Here is a 19,878-nt window from a genome sequence, read left to right as displayed (position 1 = left end):
TTCTGAGATGTGTGCAAATCTAGTGTCCAACTACAAGAAACATCTGACCTCTGTGATTGCCAACAAGGGTTTTGCCACCAAATACCAAGTCATGTTTTGCAAAAGGGTCAATTACTTGTTTCACTCATTAAAATGCAAATCAATTTATAACTTTTTTTTATATGCGTTTTTCTGGATTGTTTTTGTTGTTATTGTCTTACTCAAATACACCTACCATTAAAATTATAGACTGATCATTTCTTTGTTAGTGAGCAAACGTACAAAATCAGCAGGTGATCAAATAATCTTTTTTCCTCAATGTAGTTTGTACATCAAATCATAAACCACAAACGCATATTTACAGGTGTCTCTTTGCGAGCCGAACCCACGCTACAATTAGGTGAGGGTCTCACCCTTCCAAGTGAAATATCCCCACTGAACACTCAGCCCTCTGGAGAGACACTAGAGGAGTCCATGACCCGTCTGGAGAGGGGACTGGTCACTGGCACATTGCTTCTGCACTTTGAGGTTAGGACATGTGAATGCTTCACAGCATGTCTCAGTTAGCATGTGTGTGCATTGCTGATGATTGCATGTGTATGTGTTTTGCAACTCACAGAAGTTGTACAGGAAGAAAGAAGGCATGCCAATGTCTTGCGCAAAACAGTCCGACAATATGGACAAGAATCGGTACAAAGACGTATTACCATGTAAGTTTTATTGCTTCTTATGATAAACATTTTCACATGCTAAATTGAATAATTGTGACCTGTAGTGCCTATATTCACAATATTGCACACTTAGGGGCCGTTTACACACAGTGTGTCTTTGCTAAACTAAACTGAAGACGCAGCACTCAGGAATGGTTTAAAAAAAAAAAAGCACAATGCAGAACACAGGGGGTCCCAAGAGGTGCTTTTGAGCCGTGATGCAATAACAGAAATATGTCTTTCCAGGCTCTTTTTTGTGATAATTACTTGATGAAATGTTATATAATTCAGGGTATCTGGCCACTTTGACTGCCTCCTCCGCCATGTTGCTGTCAAATAAAACCGTTCCCATGCTAACTTGCTACTGTAAACAAAAGCTTGCGATGCTTGCCTCGCCTCTAGGGTCTTTTAAATGGTCCAATGTTTTGGACCTGACATTGATGAGTGGTTATGCATGTAAAAGTTGATATGTGACCCTGGACCACAAATCCAGTCGTAAGTAGCACGGGTGCATTTGTAGCAATAGCCAATCAATACATTGTATGGGTTAAAATCATTGATTTTTCTTTTATGCCAAAAATCATTAGGATACTAAGTAAAGATCATGTTTCATGAAGATACTTACCGTAAATATATCATAACTTAATTTTTGATTAGTAATATGCATTGCTAAGAACTTTTTTTAATTTTAAAGGCAATTTTCTCTATTTAGATTTTTCGCACCTTCAGATTCCAGATTTTCAAATAGTTGTATCTCAGCCAAATATTGTCTTATCCTGACAAACCAGCAATGGAAAGCTTATTTATTCAGCTTTTAGATGCGATCCAGAGTCACATATTATTTTTACTTGACAAAATGTGCCACTCATGTGTGAGACACTGCAAAAGATGCAACAGTCATACATGTCCGTCTAGCGTGTTTACATAGAAAAACAATGGAAAAGTAGCGGATTGGAATGGAAAAGCATGTTTTGTGTGAACGGACTCTTATGGTGTTTTTTTGTTGTACAAAATGGTTACTATTATGGCTGGGTTGATAGTGATTTTTAATCTGAATTTTAATGAACCAAACCACCTTATTCTTCACGGAAGTAAGCCTATGGGTGAGACTACCGGTTTATTATCCGCTATAGGAAAATAACGAGAAGAATAACAGAGTGCAGTAAACTGTAAAACTGTTTGCACTACAAACCAGTGTGCTCATAATTAAGATAATATATTAAAATAATATGGTAAGACACACCAATTTGCAATATCAAGCAGTAAAACAAGTTGTTTTGTACAGCTAAAAATTGCTGGTCACGCATGAGACTGGAAGCCTGACCCATAACATTTACAAAAGACTGTGCCCACTCTTACAGGGAAAAATGGTGAATACCAGTTTTATTACGAAATGCAAACAATAAATGTCATTTTGAAATTCTTTAATGTGCTGTGACAGATCACTGTAGTGATCATAAAAATACGTTTTTATGACATCCACCATTTAAACATATTAAACTTATATTTCAGCGAATTGGAGAAGAAACAACTAATCCAAAGGACTAAGACTAAGACTAAATCTAAGATGGTTGTCAAAAACAACACTGCTTATGTAGCAAAGCGATCTGTCCTTTTCTTTAAAAAATAAAAATGATATACTTTTTAACCACAAATGCTTGTTAAAAAGGTCACACGTGGTCAGTTATTAGTCTTTGTACATCAGTTAAAAAAGGTAGGGTAGCAATTTTATTTTCTCCCCTAACTTCAAAATCGTCCAACATGGTTGTTTTACCTTCTTTGCACTTTTGCATTGTGCACTGGGTCGGTACTTCTAGCACTTGCTTGACCATTTAAACATGACTATGTAATGTGTGAGGTTGGGCTGTTGCAAGACAAGCATTTGTGGTAAAAAAAGTATATACATGTTTAATTTTTTTAGAAAATTACCAGTCGTTTCGTTAGATAAAACCCTTGTTCCTCGGCTCTGATTGTGTAGAGTCCTTTAAAGCTGCATTGAAACTGCAATTTGGACCTTCAACCTATTATCCAAATTGAAGTCCACTATACGGAGAAAAATCCTGAAATGTTTTCCTCAAGATACGAAATTTCTTCACGACTAAAGAAAGAAAGAAATGAACATCTTGAATGACATTTTCATCTTTAAGTGACATCCTTCTGCTAGAAAATACACTAACTGACCTATTTTACCACTAGCAACGGCAAGGTCATGGGTTCGATTCCCAGGGAATTCATGAACTGATAATGTGTGAATGTAATGTAAGTCACATGCAGAAATGTAAACTAGGTTAACATATGCTTGCGTGTCATCAATCAGGTCATCCAGGACTGTAACGTTTCACTTATACTTGAACAACATTACATGTTTTGTTGCGTCTGAAAATTCCAAAGAACTTCAAAAATAATTTTTTTACAACAAGAGAGTGGTTGCCGGATGACCGTGATGAGATTGAACTAAGCTACCACATTGGAGTAGATTACGGGGTAAGGTCGAAAGTATCATTTTATTCATTCGTGTATAAGCTTTCGATCGGGGAATGAGGCGTAATGCTCTTTAAAACTAGTCGGAGGAGGTGTTTTCACATAATCCGCAAATCCCTCTTCCTCATTCTCTGCCCGTTCATACTTTTCTTTCAGATGACATCACCAGAGTGCTGCTGCAGGAAGATGGGGATGATTACATCAATGCAAGTCATGTGAAGGTATGGATCACTATCTGCCTGCCTCATCTCTATGCAGTATTTCACTAGTTGTGAATGGTTTTAATTTATGGCTTGAGATGACATATTGATGACTCAGCGATGTATCTGTGTGTCAGACTGAGCCAGCAGGTTGTGTTTTGCGGTACATAGCAGCTCAGGGTCCCCTGCCGCACACCTGTACACACTTCTGGAGGAGCGTGTGGGAGCAGAATGTCAGTGTCATCGTCATGCTCACCACGCTGACCGAGAGAGGACGGGTACATCAGTACATCAACACATACACAAATGAAATCAAAACAGTTAGAAACTACACATTGTGCTGGAATATTAATAAACATGAACATTACACACACACATACACACACTCAAGACAGGAACTTACTTTTACGCCAGAGAAACTCTTAAGCACACGCAACTAAAAAAAAACACCTAATCAGACGATACCCATCAAACACCCATCACACACCTCCAGTCCCCCAAGGACAGCTTATTGTGAGTACCGTATTCTTCGGCTCGGCTTGACTGTTGCTTGGTAACCAAGCGCACTGCATTCTTTTCCAAAGGGATGATTTAATAAACTCTGTGTGTGAGGGAGGGAGAGAAGGGAGCACAATTGTGTGTTTTTTTTTTTTTTTTTTCTCTGTGCTCAGTAATCTCTTTTCTATTTCCACAGACCAAGTGCCACCAATACTGGCCGCATCCCCCTGAAGTGAGGGATTATGGGTATCTTCAGGTGTGCTGTCACTCAGAGGAGTGTAACCTGGCTTACGTTACTCGAGAACTAACACTCACAAATACTCAGGTAACAACGGATATTCTTTTAAACAGACACCACTTTTGAGAGGTGCAGTAGAAACAACAAGAGCTAGTGCAGTCACTTATTTAAAGTAGCATATCATACTCATTTAAAATACATGGTAGCATTCAAAATGTGAGTTTGTGACTTATTTTAAGTCATATATGGGCCATTCTACAGAATTGGTCCAAATTCAGAGTTGGAAATATTTTTCCTAAAAATCTGTAAAATTTGAAATTAACTTTGTTAATTTCCCCCAAATATGAGGCTTATGTGTTCCCTTTTGTCTCTGCCGAAACGTTTTGGTCATGACTGTTTCAGTAGTGACAATTTTATGGGATAACACCCAAAATAACACTAAATAACACATTCCCGAAATATTACTTTATCAGAAAAAGAAAAACAGTTCTATTTTACACTTCTACATTAACAATGTAATCAATATTCTGTTTATTATAGTCAATGAATCTCATCAAATTAGTGTTTTAAAGCATTTTACATTTAATCTAAAATAACTCAAATCAGTAACAATTTAAACAATATATTTTATTTGTGAAATTATGTTCTGCTATTTTGTTTTAATAGTTAACTTTTAACTATTTTTGAAGTTTTTAGCTCATCAGTCAATAAAGCTTGATAAATATTTGTCACAGACACAAAAATTAACTTTAAATTGCAACTGATTAATCACAAAAATTCCTTCAGATCATGTTTTCAGGTCATCTCAAGTCTTATTTTGACAACAAAGCAGTTATATCTAAATGTGTGAGTTGTTTACTTACTTTTTAAATTAGTCTTTCCATTAACGCAGTTATACTGTTCATTTAGACTGATTTGCACACACAGAACGTGCACAAACACAAGAGGCAGGATTTATCACATGAACCAATCACAGCCGAACAGAACCAGTCAAATCCAATAATATTGTAATGGAGGCATTGCCTCTTCTCACAATGCACACTGTTAAAGGAACACTCCACTTTTTTTGGAAATAGGCTAATTCTCCAACTCCCCCCGAGTTAATAGGTTGATTTTTACCGTTTTGAAATCCATTCAGCCGTTCTGGCTATATTATTTTTAGCATAGCTTAACATAGATCATTGAATCCTATTAGACCAATAGCATCGCGTTCAAAAATGACCAACGAGTTTCGGTATTTGTCCTATTTAAAACTTGACTCTTCTGCAGTTATATTGTGTACTAAGACCAACGGAAAATGTAAAGATGCGATTTTCTAGGCCGATAAGATTAGGAACTACACTCCCATTCCGGTTTGCTGTCGTAACATGGCCGAAGTAGGCACAGTAATATCACGCAGCACAGCGTGACCAACTGCATGCACAGGGAGCATTCCTCGTTGAAAGTTACTTAGCTGGAAAATAATTTCAGGCGCTGCGTGATATTACTGCGCCTGCTGCGTCCATATTACGGCAGCAAACTTCCTTGACTATTACGCCGGAATGGGAGTGTAGTTCCTAATCTTATCGGCCTAGAAAATCACAGCTTTACATTTTCCTTCGGTTTTAGTACACGATATAATTACAGAAGAGTCAAGTTTTAAATAGGACAAATACCGAAACTCGCTGGTTATTTTTGAACGCGATGCTATTGGTCTAATAGGATTCAATGATCTATGCTAAGCTATGCTAAAAGTGATATCGGCAGAACAGGAGAACGGCTGAATGGATTTCAAAACAATAAAACTCAACTTATTAACTCAGGGGGAGTTGGAGAATGAGCATATTTCCAAAAAAAGTGGAGTGTTCCTTTAAAACCCAATAGGCTCAGGGGAGGCAAAATTTTTACATTTTTTCCTATTTCCTATAGTATTTTGAGAACGTTCTTGAGGATATATCTTTATCTTTATAGAATAAAATAGTAAAAGTAGTATGATATATCTTTATCTTTATAGAATAAAATAGTAAAAGTAGTATGATATTCCAAAAAAGCTCTTCTGAAACGAAAGAGAAACCCACAATTGTCAAGTGATTTCATGGGCGCTTTTAAACTTCAAAAATATTTCTGAAATTATTATATTAGCTGTATGCTCGAGAGTCATTTCGCTCCCTCTGTTTATAATTCTAGTCTTATTTTTGGCAAAATTCTGTGTTTCTTATGTAAATGTTTGTAATTACTCATGCTCTGTCAGTCCCATTATGCTGGAGTTTAATGTTTCATTTAAAACAGAATTTTGGCTTTAGGCATATTAATGTGAAAGCTTGTGTTTGAGAAAGCATCAACGTGTGGGAGCAATGGTACACATGGCAAACAGGTCAGGTACGGCTGTGGTCGAGAGCATGGGACTGTGCACATACATGTACATGCACATACAGTAAATGTTCACACACTCACAAACAATCTATCATTGCTGGAGAAAGGAGACCCATCTGTTGTCTCTGTTGGTGGGAGTTAATCTCAGCACGGACAGCAGACGGAGGTTACATCACACGTTCGTCGTCCATATAGGGTGTGTGTGTGTCTCAGATGAAAAAAAAATCAAGAAAAGGAGAAAGGAAAGGGATGATTGGGGGGAACAGGAAAAATGCCAGTGTGTGAGTGTTCGTACCACACAGCTTGCGAAGCAATTATTCCTTTCTGCCCGATTTGTCACAATAAATGAATTATTTTTTCCACTTTGGCCTTCAGACTATGACTCACTTAAAGATCACTACTTCTTCTTGCACCCACTTATAAGATCATGAAAGAACTGAGAGGGAAATTGAATATTTAGATAATACAGACTTAAAACCCTTTCAAAGAAAGAACCCATGTACCATCTGACTTGATCCTAAATTCCAACCTTATGTTACTCTGGATTTATAAAAGCAGAAACTAATGGAAAACAAACACTTTTTGTGCTCATATGCCAGTAATTGAAGTAATGGGCAAGTAGGCGATTAAAAAATATATAGTGCTTTCACTCTAAGAATATTGAATATTTCATATAAATATCCTTCTGCACAAGGCAAGAAGCATAACACAGGCATGCTTAGACTTGTCTGCTTTTATGCGTACTCGTTCAAGCATTCTCTCTCACTCAGCCTCACCCTCTTTGTCTCTCTATTCTTTTTTTCTTACAGTTGGGACAGCAGCGCAAGATCACTCATTTGCAGTATGTTGCCTGGCCAGATCATGGGGTACCAGAAGATTCCTCAGACTTCCTGGATTTTGTCCAGTCAATGAGAAGTATGAGAGAGGAATCAGTGCCTCTTATGGTCCACTGCAGGTGAGGGGACTTCCAGCACACAGATGTATAGATGTAATCAGGTGTTCATTTTACTAAGAGATGTTTTTCTGCAGTGCTGGGATCGGGCGGACGGGTGTGTTGATCACTATGGAGACAGCCATGACACTGATTGAGAAGGAAAAGCCAGTGTATCCCCTAGAGATCATTACCTTGATGAGAGAGCAGAGGGCCATGCTGGTTCAGACATCGGTACAAACACAGACACATACGTACAAGTTAAAAGGGATAGTTCACCCAAAAATGAAAATTACTCTATGATTCACTCACCCTCAATCCAGTCTATTCAGATGAATGCAAGAGTTATATAAAAAAATGTTCTGGCTCTTCCCAAGTTTATAATAGCAGTGAATGGGTGTCCAATAAAGTGCATCCATCCATGATAAAAAAGTGCTCCACAGTTTCAGGAGCTTAATAAAACCCTTCTGAAGCGAATCAAATGCATTTGTGTAAGAAAAATATCTATGTTTAAAACTAGACACTAGTAGGCGAACGCGGTGACGAATGCAGAAGTGCAGTGGAGAGAGCAAAATAAAAGACCGGTCACGAATTAAAAGTACAAAACCGAGGATTTGTAAAAAATCAAAATTAAGAGCTCCAACCCATGTTCTTAACTAAGAAAACTAAGAATCGACTTGTACCTAAACTTTAACGGGGACTCCAACCCTCTTTTTATTTGTGATATACTGGCTCAGTCTGAATTACATTCACATTCATGTTTTAGGAAGCCAAATTATCAACAATTGCACGGCAAAATAAATGAAAATTAATATTTCATAGGTATATTATTTTTGCTTTACACCACGGTAAGGAAACTTAAAATACTTCTTTCCTAATTTCTTCACTTGAAAGAGATATTTTGAATTTAGACTGCAGTAATGTTACCCAATTAATGGGTGTCAGCAATTCATACTGCACTTTTAAGCTTGTATTTTTGATGGAAATGGCAGTAGAGCTTTTATTTAGAAGAAAACAGGCTTTACAAAACTGTCTCACTACAAATCTAGTGAAATGCTGTTATCATCTGCCATGAAAATAAAGCATAACTGGTGACCGTTGCATTCCTAAACGCACGCTAAACTCACAGCACATGCAATAAACAAGTTCACTGCATTCATTTACTGTGAATGGATCCATTTTGAGGCCCGGAAAACAACGGATCAAGAGCTGATCGCCTCAACAATGTGCGTTTTGCTATGAAATACACCGCAAAAACAGACTTGATAAAGGGATATTGTGCTTTTGGTTTTAGTTTGTAGTTTAGTTTGACATATACTGTCAAAGCATAATTGCCCAAAACACAACTTTAAGCAAAACATATATGGATATTTTTCTTACACAAACACATAAGTTTGCTTTAGAAGAAGCTGTGTGGAGTACTTTTTATGATGGATGGATGCACTGTATTGGACTATTTGAAACTGATACTGTAGGTCATATGACAGTGACAACGTGACACATGTAGTATGTCCAGTTTACATTCATACTGTTTGACAACAATTGTGAAGTCCTTACTTATTCAGACTCGAAGAGTATACAACTTCAGATGCAACCAATGACATATAAAGAGGGTGGCCTTTTAGAACTATGGGGAAGGGTCAAATGTGATCAGTCCTGGTGGTTTGGATGTAGCATCACACCAATAATGGTTAAAATGGCTGAATATCTATGATTTTATTGGATGTGCCATCGTTACTTACACTCTGTGCATGTTTGTTTTTCAGTGCCAGTTTACCTTTGTGTGTGAGGCCATCCTGAGGGTATACAGAGAGAGAATGAAAAAGAGCTCAACACCTAACAGTTGATACGAAGAGGGGGACAGGAGGGGAGTGTTTGAAAACACACAAGTGAATGAAGAAGCTCCGCTGCTGTGATCCGACTGTCAATAAAGACGGATGAGATAGGGGCAGGGAGTAGAGGGCGTGTCTGGATAAAGATGGATAGACAATCTCTTCTCTTGCTGTGGCTCTCTGACAGCTGTGCGGATCAAGGAAGAACATAAAGCACTTTGACACGTATACACGCATAGGGCCCTACAGCACACATACTCTCTGTTTCTCTTTCCCACAGACACACACCCCAAGTGCTATATTTAGGTGAATCTCACAAATTCTGTCAAGAAATGTCCAGGTCACTTTTCACCCTAAAAATAAAAGGGTAAAAATGTGTGCATAAAATAAAAAATAAGTAAAAATCTGTTTATAGAATATTTAAAAGGATAGTTCACTCAAAAATGAAAATTCTGTCATTAATTACTCACCCTCATAAATCCACAAGACCTTTGTTAATCTTTGGAACATTTATGAAATTCAAGAGCTTTCTGGCCCTCCATAGACATTAAGTGTTCTACCACATACCAGGAACATTGACAAAATAGTTTGTGTGACATCAGTGGTTCAACTGTAATTTTATAAAGCTGCTTTTTCTGCACAAAGAAAACAAAATAATGACTTTATTCAACAATTTCTTCTCCCCCAGGACAGTCCACTGCCATTGTCAAGAGTATTGATGTAAAACATGTGGTGGTACTTTCAATAATGGCACAAGACGGTAACTCAGGGGGAAGAATTGTTGAAAAAAAAAGTCATTATTTTTGTTTGTTTTTTCCACACGAAAAGTATTCTCTTTCATAAAATTACCATTGAACCACTTGTGTCACGTAGACGACTTTGACAATATTCTTGGTACCTTTCTGGACCTTGAATGTGGTAGGATCCTTGCTGTCTACACAGGGTCAGAAAGCTCTTAGATTTCATCAAAAAAAAAAAAATCTTAATTTGTGTTCCGAAGATGAACAAAATTCTTATGGATTTGGAACGACATGAGGGCGAGTAATTAATGACAGAATTTTCATTTTTCGGTAAACTATCCCTTTAAAAGTTTCTCTCTTTTCTTGGAATTATTATATTGTTTTCAGAACAATTAAGCATATTTTACTCTCCAATTCTCATTACATTAATCCATCTGATATTGTCTTTTTTACAGTATGAAAGTAATGTGTTTGACAGTTATTTACTTAAAATCGATTTTAAAGGCTGTACAGCAAATGTTATGAATAAATACTTTACAAATATATATACCATTTTGTTTTTGCCACAATAATAAAAACTAGACTTTGTAGTTTGTGAGAAATGGAGAGTTATCAAATGAGCTTGAAATGTACTGGAAATTGTGCCAAAATAACAAATTCCCTTCCAATTTCGAGGATAAAGTGTTACCTGTATGCGTCTTCGTGAGACTTACCAAACCAAACCACTACTAGAATAATTAAATTCACCTCTGTTAATAAACAAATAAAATGTGTAATTCTTATCACGATGTGCCTCTTTTCTCTTATTCATGATGATGGCTTGCGGGGGGAGCTCGAATGAGCGTGCGTGAAATGCTGACGATTGGGCGCACATTGTTTCCTGATAGCAGACTTGACGCAATTGCACCGCACAGTATGAAGGCTGCTTGATTTGCAGTCGTTGCTGGGGAATTCGGTGATGGTGGCTAGCGTGAAGGTAACCTCGCATTGATCACTGTTTGACTTACCAGCAGGTAGCGCTGCCTATCGCACACTGACCCGAGGAGGGAAAAAAAGTTTGAGTGTTGCTCTGAGATTTAACGCTTGCGCAGAACGGGTTGCCTGGCCAGTTCCTCTGGTTGACTTACCTGAGAGGTACATCAGTTTCGGTCAATAACAGAGAGGAACTATCGCGCCGTATCTGGACTCTGCCAAACGCGAAGAGAAGTTCAATTAAAGCGCGGTTACTTTTTCTTCAAAAGCGTGAAAGGACCGGAGTATCTTCTCGTGGCTTTTGGCAGGTGCGCTCGTGTTTTCTAGCCCGTACGCCACGAGGAAGCGGAGCTCGTGACAGGTCGCCGTATCCCGACTTGTCCCCCCGCTGCATTGAACGGCTCAGTCCGGTAGACGCCGCCTTTCTTCGTCGCGGAAAAGCCTGAGAAACAGCTGGATGCCTTCCTCTTGAGCGGTCCGGTATTGGTGCCGTTTTCCCTGGTTAACTACCGCGGTGTCTCGCGGGGGAAAAGATGATGGGCTTTCTGCGCAGGACGTTTAGCCGTCGGTCAAAACGACGCTTTCGGACGTCAGACGAGCTGGACGGGACCGGCAGAGGCGGAAACGCAGTGCTCCAGGCGCACCAGCAGCAGGTGATTCACGCTCCGATCGTAGTGACGGGGGGAGCCGTAGTCCACATCCCCGCTGCGGGCAACAGCAAAGACGCCATCACATGCAGAGTCCTGTTGCTGGACGGATCGGATGTCAATGTAGAGTTACCGGTGAGTGGAGGACTTCCTTAGCTTCTCGTCCGAGAAAAGTCACCTTGGTTGTTTGAAATGTAGTGCTTAACGGCAAAGTTCGGTTTTGACAGCCTGTCACTGTGTGGCCGGCCGGATTTCCCCGGTGTTGGGTCCTGTCCCGGTGGTTGAGAGTCAAACAGATGGTGCTAGTGCTCCCGTCCTCATGTTTACTTCCCACCTATAGCGACCGCTCAACCTGTCACACACAAACCTGCAGATTCCCTGGGAACGTTCATTAAAAATGATACAAAACACACGAGGAGTTCCCCAGCTGATTTTCTGTCTCTCTTGCTCTCTGTCAAAGTGTTTTCCAGAAATTATTTCCCATTTGTTCACTGGGGTCGACGAGCACGTTAGGCGCTTAACCTTTGGTCCCTCTTTTGCAAGTCGCTCCGGGAAATGTCGATCACTTTCTGACTGCCACTTCATCGGTTTGTAACAATATGTCTTGCCAGTTTATTACCGAACGTCTGTTTTTAACACTATACCTACTACTTAGAGTTGATTTTGACTTCTATTAGTAGTAGCTAATTAACTTGCGTTTTTGACAGAATTGAAAGGCTGTGTTTCTACTCGTCTCAACCAATGAAAACATTTCCAAAGAACCCAAAACATTAAGTTCTACCTGTCACCAAGCAACAGACAGAAAGCCTATGTCTTAAGAATTCAGATCTTTCCTCGAATTTGTGTCTCTAAATACAACAAAGCAAAATCAAAATATGTAATATGCTTATTATATAGTGATTCATAAAATTAACTGGACAATGACATTTCCTTCACTTGATAAACTGTTAATATGTAGTAATATATAAAATGTATGTATACAAGTCAAAAGATTTGTAATGTTTTTTTAAAGAAGTCTCTTCTGCTCACTAAGGCTGCATTTATTTAGTCTAAAGTACAGCAAAAACAGTAAAATTTTAATGTTTTTACTATTTAAAATAACTTTAAAATGTAATTTATTCCTGTGATCAAAGCTAATTTTTCAGCATCATTTCTCCAGTCTTCAGTGTCACATGATCCTTCAAATCATTCTAATATGCTGGTTTGCTGTTCAAGAAACATATTTAACATATATATTTAAAACAGTTGAGTTAATTTTTAGGCTTCTTTGATTAATAGAAATATTCAAAGATCAGCATTTATCGGAAATAGAAAAAACCTTTGTAACATAATACACTATACCATTCAAAAGCTCTGAGTCAGTATATTTATTTATTTATTTAATTATTTATGGGAAAGAAATTATAGAAAATAATAGTTTTATTGAGCAAGGTTGCTTAAAATTGATTAAAAGTGATGATGAAGGCTTTTACAATGTTACAAAAGATTATTTCAGATAAATGCTCTTCTAAACTTTCTATTCATCAAAGAAACCTAAAAAAAAAAAATTATAATAATACATTTTTTTAGCAGCAAATCAGAATTTTAGAACCATTTCTGAAGGATCATGTGACTGTAGTAATGATGCTAAAAATTCAGCTTTGAAATCACACAAATAAAGTTCATTTGAAAATATATTTAAATAGAAACCAGTTCTTTTAAATAGTAAAAATATTTCCAAATTTTACTGCTTTTACTAATACTGGATCAAATGAACGCAGACTTGGTGAGCAGAAGAAAAACATTACAAATCTGACTAGTAGTATACATATGCGTGTTAATATAAATACATGTAGAATAAGCACATATGTGTAGTGTATAAGCTATCAGGTTACTTTGGTATCTGTGTGTTATGCTGTTATGTTATCTAACTAAAACCGACATCAGTGCTCATCATAATTGCATTCGAATGCTAAAAAGACTACCCATTGAAAGTTCCTTAAACCAATTAGATCACATGAAAATGTAGATGGAGAGAAAATGAGAGAGGGTTTAGACTAAATACATTGGTCGCGTCTGACAGAGTATCACATACTCTATCAGTAGGCACTTCTCTTGAAATTAAGTGCGTATTGTGTTAAAATGTACATTCTACATAATATGAATGTAATCCAAATTTCTCTGTAATTTCTTGGTTCTAGCTCCATGTTTTTTTATTTCCTCGCTGGTGAGAGAAACCCACTTTGAGCGATCATGAAGCAAAAACACAGACGCTCCTACAGTCAAAAACCTGTTCTTCAGGCAAAATCTGCTTCCACACTGCTCACATGCTCGTACGTAGAAAAACGAAAATGACACAAAAGTGTGTCAAAGAATATTAGCGCTCCTGGAAGGTTACTGGGCATATTAAATTAGAGGACTATAATTATATTTAATAGTGACTATTTCCTTCTTTTCAATACAAGCCCTGTAAACACCTGAAGCTTGTGACACACGTCATGTTATTGTTTTATATTTCAAAAACAGTTGTGCTGATTGTTGCTTTATAAACATGGCTGTCATAGTCAGGCAACATTATGCCATACAAGTCTGAACAGGTCAGAGAATTTATAACAGACCTTTCGTGTGTCAGTACTTTAGTGTAACAAATCATACGTATATTTTGATTTGACCACTACCAGTGTCAGCTTAGTTGAGTTTAGTTTATTTTTTGATGCATTTGTATATATTGGCAGAGAACAGGTCTGAAATATATGTCGATTTATGTGTGTTAAGGGTTGTAGGTCAACCTGAACCGCAGCAAGTATCAAAGAGAATAATAGCCACCACCCCCCCCTCAGGGTGTGTCCCAAATCCAGCCACTCTCCTCTGACACTTCAAGCTATTTTTGCTTCGGCCTTGGTTTGTGTGCAGCTTATACACAGTATGAGTGTGTATTTTCATTTGTGTTTTAGATTAAGTCTGTGTCTTGTGAAACTCTTAAATGTCAAGCTGTGGAGCTTTTATCAAGTCTAAATGTTAGCATAATAGACTAGTACTTTCAATTGAAAGACAATAAGTACATAAATCCTCCAGGTCATTGTGTTCTAGTATTCAGCATGTTCAGGTAAGGCAGCTGGGCACTTAAACCACAAATGTCACTGCATTGCATGACAAAAATGGTATTTAAACACACTTCTTCGGCAAAATATGTCACAAAAAGTTATTAAAACGATATACAGGTTAAATGTACACTATTGTTCAAAAGTTTGAAGTCAGTAAGATAATGTTTTCAATGTTTTAAAGTCTCTTTTGCTCACAAAGGCTGGCAGAAAAAACAGTAATGTTGTGAAATATTAATGTTCTCTATTTTAATGTTTTAAAATGTCATTTATTCATGTAATGGCAAAGCTGAACTTTCAGCTGCCATTACTCCAGCCTTTTACTCACCCTCAAGCCATCCAAGGTGCATGACTTTTTTCTTTCAGATGAATACAATTGGAGTTATATTAAAAATGCCCTGGCTCTTCTAAGCTTTATAATGGCAGTGAATGGCTGTTGAGATTTTGAAGTCCAATAAAGTGCATCAATCCATCATAAAAAGTGCTCCACGTGGCTCCAAGAGGGTTAATAAAGGCCTTCGAAAGTGAATTGATTTGTTTGTGTTAGGGCTGTGCAAATGAATCGAAATTCAGTTTCGATTTCTGCTTCAAACAGCCATAAAAGTAGTAATCAAGATTTTGGGTAATCGAGATGAAACGATTATTGCGCCCCGTTCCGTCCTCTTACCAGTGGTGCGATTTCGCTTCTCCATAAAAGCCTAATTTCACATGCAAATAGGCAAAATCATGTAACATGACTTTCATAAAACGGGACGTGCTTGATTTATTAATGTTTCTTTGATGTTGTTCAAAAGCGTGAAGGAAAACTTGCGCTGTTCTATGCGCTCAGAGACGAAGCAGAACACGGACATGTAAAGTTATCTTTTACGGTCAAATACACACAAAAATATTTCAGAATGAGGCCCTTGGTGATTATTCATGTAAACTAGGGCTGTGCAATAAATCGCATGCGATTGTCATGCGTATCTCATCAGTAAAGCCGGTTCTGTGATTAGTAGTAAATCTCCATCACCTGCGTTCAGATGGCGCGGTATTCAAAACACTGAGCCGTAGATCACTGAAAAGCTACGCAATATCGCGTTCAAAATCGCATCTGATGAGATACGCATGACAATCGCATGCGATTTATTGCACAGCCCTAATGTAAACCCATGTTTAAATGATCATAAACGGTTGAGAATGAAAATCCGTGAAAATCCAGAATATTGGATCCGTGTGGCGACAGATAATATTCCTTCTGCCGTCTCTGTGCTTAATATTAATAAAACACAAAAATATAAAGAGAAAAATCATTCACTGCTCTTGAATGAACGACTTTTGTAGTTTTAATAAGAAACAAAGCATGTTTAACTATTACAGTGAAGATGCTGTGTTATTTTACATTCAAATAATTACATTTAATTTCTGTAGTACTGTTAGACTTGCATAAAAGTATTTAGTATTTTTTTAAACACTTTTTTTGTTTTTTTTTTTCTGCTGTATTGCTATCTATAAATTAATCACTAATATAATTTTTTTTTTTCAAATAATCTTGATTACAATATTGACCAAAATAATCGTGATTATGCTTTTTGCCAAAATCAAGCAGCCCTAGTTTGTGTAAGAAAAATATTTATATTTAAATGTTTCTAAACTTTAATCTCTGGCTTCCGCTAACTGTCGTATGCGCGTTCACGAAAGAGTGATGTTCTAGCAGATAACGTAGAAGGTAAAAATATTCTAGTCTCATAAAAAAAAAAAAAAAAGTTTTGTTTACAACAAAGGAAAACCAGTCTCCTCTGACATTTTTCTTTACAAATCCTTGTTTTGTACTTCTAATTCGTGACTTGTGTTTTGTTTCACTCTCTCAATTGTGCTTCCACGTGTGCACCAAACAAGCAAACCGAGACCCATCTGTTTATGGGTTTCGGCTCGCTTCCAAACAACTCTGGTGCGGTTCGAAAGAAATATGAATGCAACACAGACCAAATACTTCTAAAAAAAAAAAACTAAAAACAGGAAGTAATGACAAGATGTGATGCTATGCGACATGATTTCACAAAGGTATCCAAAACAAAACGTGCAGAGGGCAAACGTGGAGCAATGAGGAGGTAAAGTGCCTTTTTATGAGCTCTTTGTGAGTATGTAGGTGGTGAAAATAAAATGCAGACAGCATTGCATGTATTCTACTTAAAGCGGCGATCAGCAGACTGATTAGTGAATGGGTACTTTGATGTTATACACTTGCAGCGCCACTTTAAGTCGAATGCACCTCTTCCTTTTGTTTGGAGTGTTCGGTGAGTTCCATCACAAAATATACATAATTCAATCCGACCAATCAGGCTGTGAATGTATCACTATGCCTTTAGGTTCGGTATCTTTAGGTTGCTTTAAAAAATGCCAGTGTGAATGCTAAGTGGACCAGGACCAAATGTATCATTTTTCTTTTTGGTCCGGACCAAATGAACCAAACGAACCAAACTACAAGTGTGAACACACCCTCAAACAGAAACTGGAGTCATGTGGAGTACTTTTTATGATGGATGGATGCACTTTTTATTAGACTTCAAAATCTCAACGGCCTGGAAGAGCCAGGACTTTTTTTAAATATATCTCCAATTGTATTAGTCTAAAAGAATAAAGTCATATACACCTAGGATGGCTTGAGGTTGAGTAAATCATCAATTTTCATTTTTGGGTAAATAATCTCTTTAATATTATCTCTGGAGTAAACAGTTAAGTGCTGCTTAACTGAAAACTATTTAAGAAATAGAAAGTTTAAAATAATCATTTTTTTGAACATTTTGTACTGTCAATTTAATTTAAAACATCCTTTGTGAAAATAGATATTAATTTCTTTTTAAAAATCTTTAAAAAACTACAGGTCAGTGCAACTGAAAAAAAATGGCTCAGAAAATTAAAGGCCACTTATTTAAGTGTACTTAACGTTTGTCTTTGGGGAACTCCTATATAATGTTGCATTTCCTGGCAATGCCATAATTGACTAATTTCTTTTACTCTGTAGAGATGCTGATTCAGGATACAGAGCACTGTGATTGGCTGAGTTCCACTCAGGGAATACTTCTCCTTGTGCTCATCGTAACAGGGAGCTCCTGCCATTTCTGTGGCCTATTCTAATCATGTGCTCCTCACAACCTCACAACCAACAAAAAAAATCAATCAAGCTCTGTAAAATGGAACAAATCAATAGCTAAATTCCAAATTCTCTGCATTCGCTGAGAGTTTTTCATCTCAGTGGAATGCCAGCCTTGAAAATAAACTGACCGTCACAAAGCAGATTATCTCCAGACTAGTTTATAGAGTTTTTCCATTGTGTCTCCTTTTGTGGTCCCCCTCATCTAGACCCTGCATGAAATAGAAAATAAAGACTTTTGATCTCTCTACAGCCTTTGAAGGTGCTCTGGGATTGTTATTATATATCAAATGGCTTTGCAATAAGTCTACATTTTGGACAAAATGTGAAGTATTGGCCTGCATTTATTTGATTAAAAATACAACAAAAGCAGTAACATTGTGAACTTTTTTGATAATAAAATTTGAAATACTAAATAAAAAAAATGAAATGCTATTTTAAAATAACTGCTTTTCAAATATATTTTAAAATGTAATTTATTCCTGTGATCAAAACTAAATTTTCAGCATCATTTCTCCAGTCTTCAGTGTCACATGATCCTTCAGAAATCATTCTAATATGCTGATTTGTCGGTTAAGAAACATTTTTTTATTATTATTATCAATATTTAAAACAGTTTATTAAAAACTATTTAAAACAGTGTATTTTTTCAGGATTATTTGATACATGGAAAGATCCAAAGATCAGCATTTATCCGAAATAAAAAGCTTTTGTAACATTATACACTACATTCAGTCAGTATAACTTTTTTAGTAGAAATTAATACTTTTATTTAGCAAGGATGCTTAAACATGGTTCAAAATTGACGATAAAGACATTTATAATGTTACAAAAGATTTCTATTTCAGATAAATGCTGTTTTTCTGAACTTCCTATTCATCATAGAAAATTGTACTGAGCTGTTATAATACAATAAATAACAATAAATGTTTTTTGAGCAGCAAATCAAAATATTGGAATGATTTCTGAAGGATCGTGTGAAGTAATGGAGTAATGATGCTAAAAATTCAGCTTTGAAATCACAGCAATAAATCACATTTTAAAATGTATTCAAATAGAAAACAGTTATTTTAAATGGTAAAAATATTTCAAAATGTTACTGTTTGTGCTGTACTTTAGATCAAATGAATGTAGGCTTGGTGAGCAGAAGAGGCTTCTTTAAAAAAATCTTTTGACTGGTAGTGTAAATAGTAAAACTCAAACAACATTTCTTACTATGATCAGTGGAAAAAATGGTTTTGCTGTGCAAAATATTTTACAGTTACAGAAAGTACAATAGAACAGCATTCATTGTAACATTGTAAATGTTTTTTACTGTCACTTTTATTTAAATTGAATGCATTCTTGCTAAATATAAATATAAATATAAATTTATTTCCAAAAAACTGGTAGTAGTGTAGATTTCTGTTTTTGTTATATTGGTAATTATCATTGAAAAATTATTTTAGATTCTTCTTTTTATTGTATGTAACATCTGGATTAAACTTTTTTTTTTTTTTCAAATTATGGTTCCTCTGATTGAAAGAAAAACATTATTAAAAGGCTAAAATGAATTGAGATGAATTGTGAGATATTTTAAGCTATATCACTCAGCCGTAGTGAATGCATATGAAAATCAATGTAGCATGTACTTCGCTGTGCCTAATCAGGGCTATCAAGCCCTGCGGGCGCACTGGAGCAACTTCCTGCCGATGAAGTGCTCCACAGGTGTCCCCTTAAACTGTCACAAGATCAGTGTGAAGCCCTGAGCTTTCTGCACTTAGTGATTTATCTGTGCTTTTAATTTGTTCGTTTCAGAAACACGCCAAGGGACAGGATCTGTTTGATCAGATTATGTATCATTTGGATCTGGTGGAGGCTGATTACTTTGGTCTGCAGTACATGGACCAAGAGCAGGTTGCGGTGAGTGGCACTTAATGAGCGTTCATACTCGTCTGTGTGTGTGTATGTGTGTGTGTGTGTGTGTGGCAGTGACCTGCTTTTCTATAAGCTGCAGCTCTTAGACCAGAAATGAGAAATGGAGAGTGTCAGTGTGAAACAGCCACTCAACATCAATCAGAACAACAGGATTTTCTTTTTCTCCAC

At 36.8% G+C, this 19,878-nt stretch overlaps 2 protein-coding genes across 3 annotated transcripts in view; both read left to right on the top strand.

Annotated features, from left to right (window-relative positions):
• The window catches only part of ptpn3 (protein tyrosine phosphatase non-receptor type 3), a 32,186-nt gene extending 21,443 nt beyond the window's left edge, over window positions 1–10,743 (top strand). For both annotated transcript variants that reach the window (XM_073846684.1, XM_073846685.1), the window contains exons 19-26: window positions 344–507; window positions 599–689; window positions 3,327–3,391; window positions 3,508–3,648; window positions 4,065–4,193; window positions 7,268–7,413; window positions 7,488–7,623; window positions 9,156–10,743. In XM_073846684.1, the coding sequence (XP_073702785.1) occupies window positions 344–507; window positions 599–689; window positions 3,327–3,391; window positions 3,508–3,648; window positions 4,065–4,193; window positions 7,268–7,413; window positions 7,488–7,623; window positions 9,156–9,236 (953 nt within the window). In that variant the 3' untranslated portion in view covers window positions 9,237–10,743. The remainder of the gene's footprint in view (window positions 1–343; window positions 508–598; window positions 690–3,326; window positions 3,392–3,507; window positions 3,649–4,064; window positions 4,194–7,267; window positions 7,414–7,487; window positions 7,624–9,155) is intronic.
• Window positions 10,744–10,898: 155 nt separating this feature from the next.
• epb41l4b (erythrocyte membrane protein band 4.1 like 4B) overlaps window positions 10,899–19,878 on the top strand; it is a 39,895-nt gene continuing 30,915 nt past the window's right edge. The window contains exons 1-2 of the mRNA XM_073847583.1: window positions 10,899–11,715; window positions 19,591–19,695. Coding sequence (XP_073703684.1) covers window positions 11,467–11,715; window positions 19,591–19,695 — 354 coding nt within the window. The 5' untranslated portion in view covers window positions 10,899–11,466. The remainder of the gene's footprint in view (window positions 11,716–19,590; window positions 19,696–19,878) is intronic.

The sequence above is a fragment of the Garra rufa genome, chromosome 9 (assembly GCF_049309525.1).
Source record: "Garra rufa chromosome 9, GarRuf1.0, whole genome shotgun sequence".
In the NCBI taxonomy this organism is placed as follows: domain Eukaryota; kingdom Metazoa; phylum Chordata; class Actinopteri; order Cypriniformes; family Cyprinidae; genus Garra; species Garra rufa.
The sequence above is the reverse complement of the archived record's forward strand: the minus strand, read 5'-3'. Positions and strand labels throughout refer to the sequence as shown.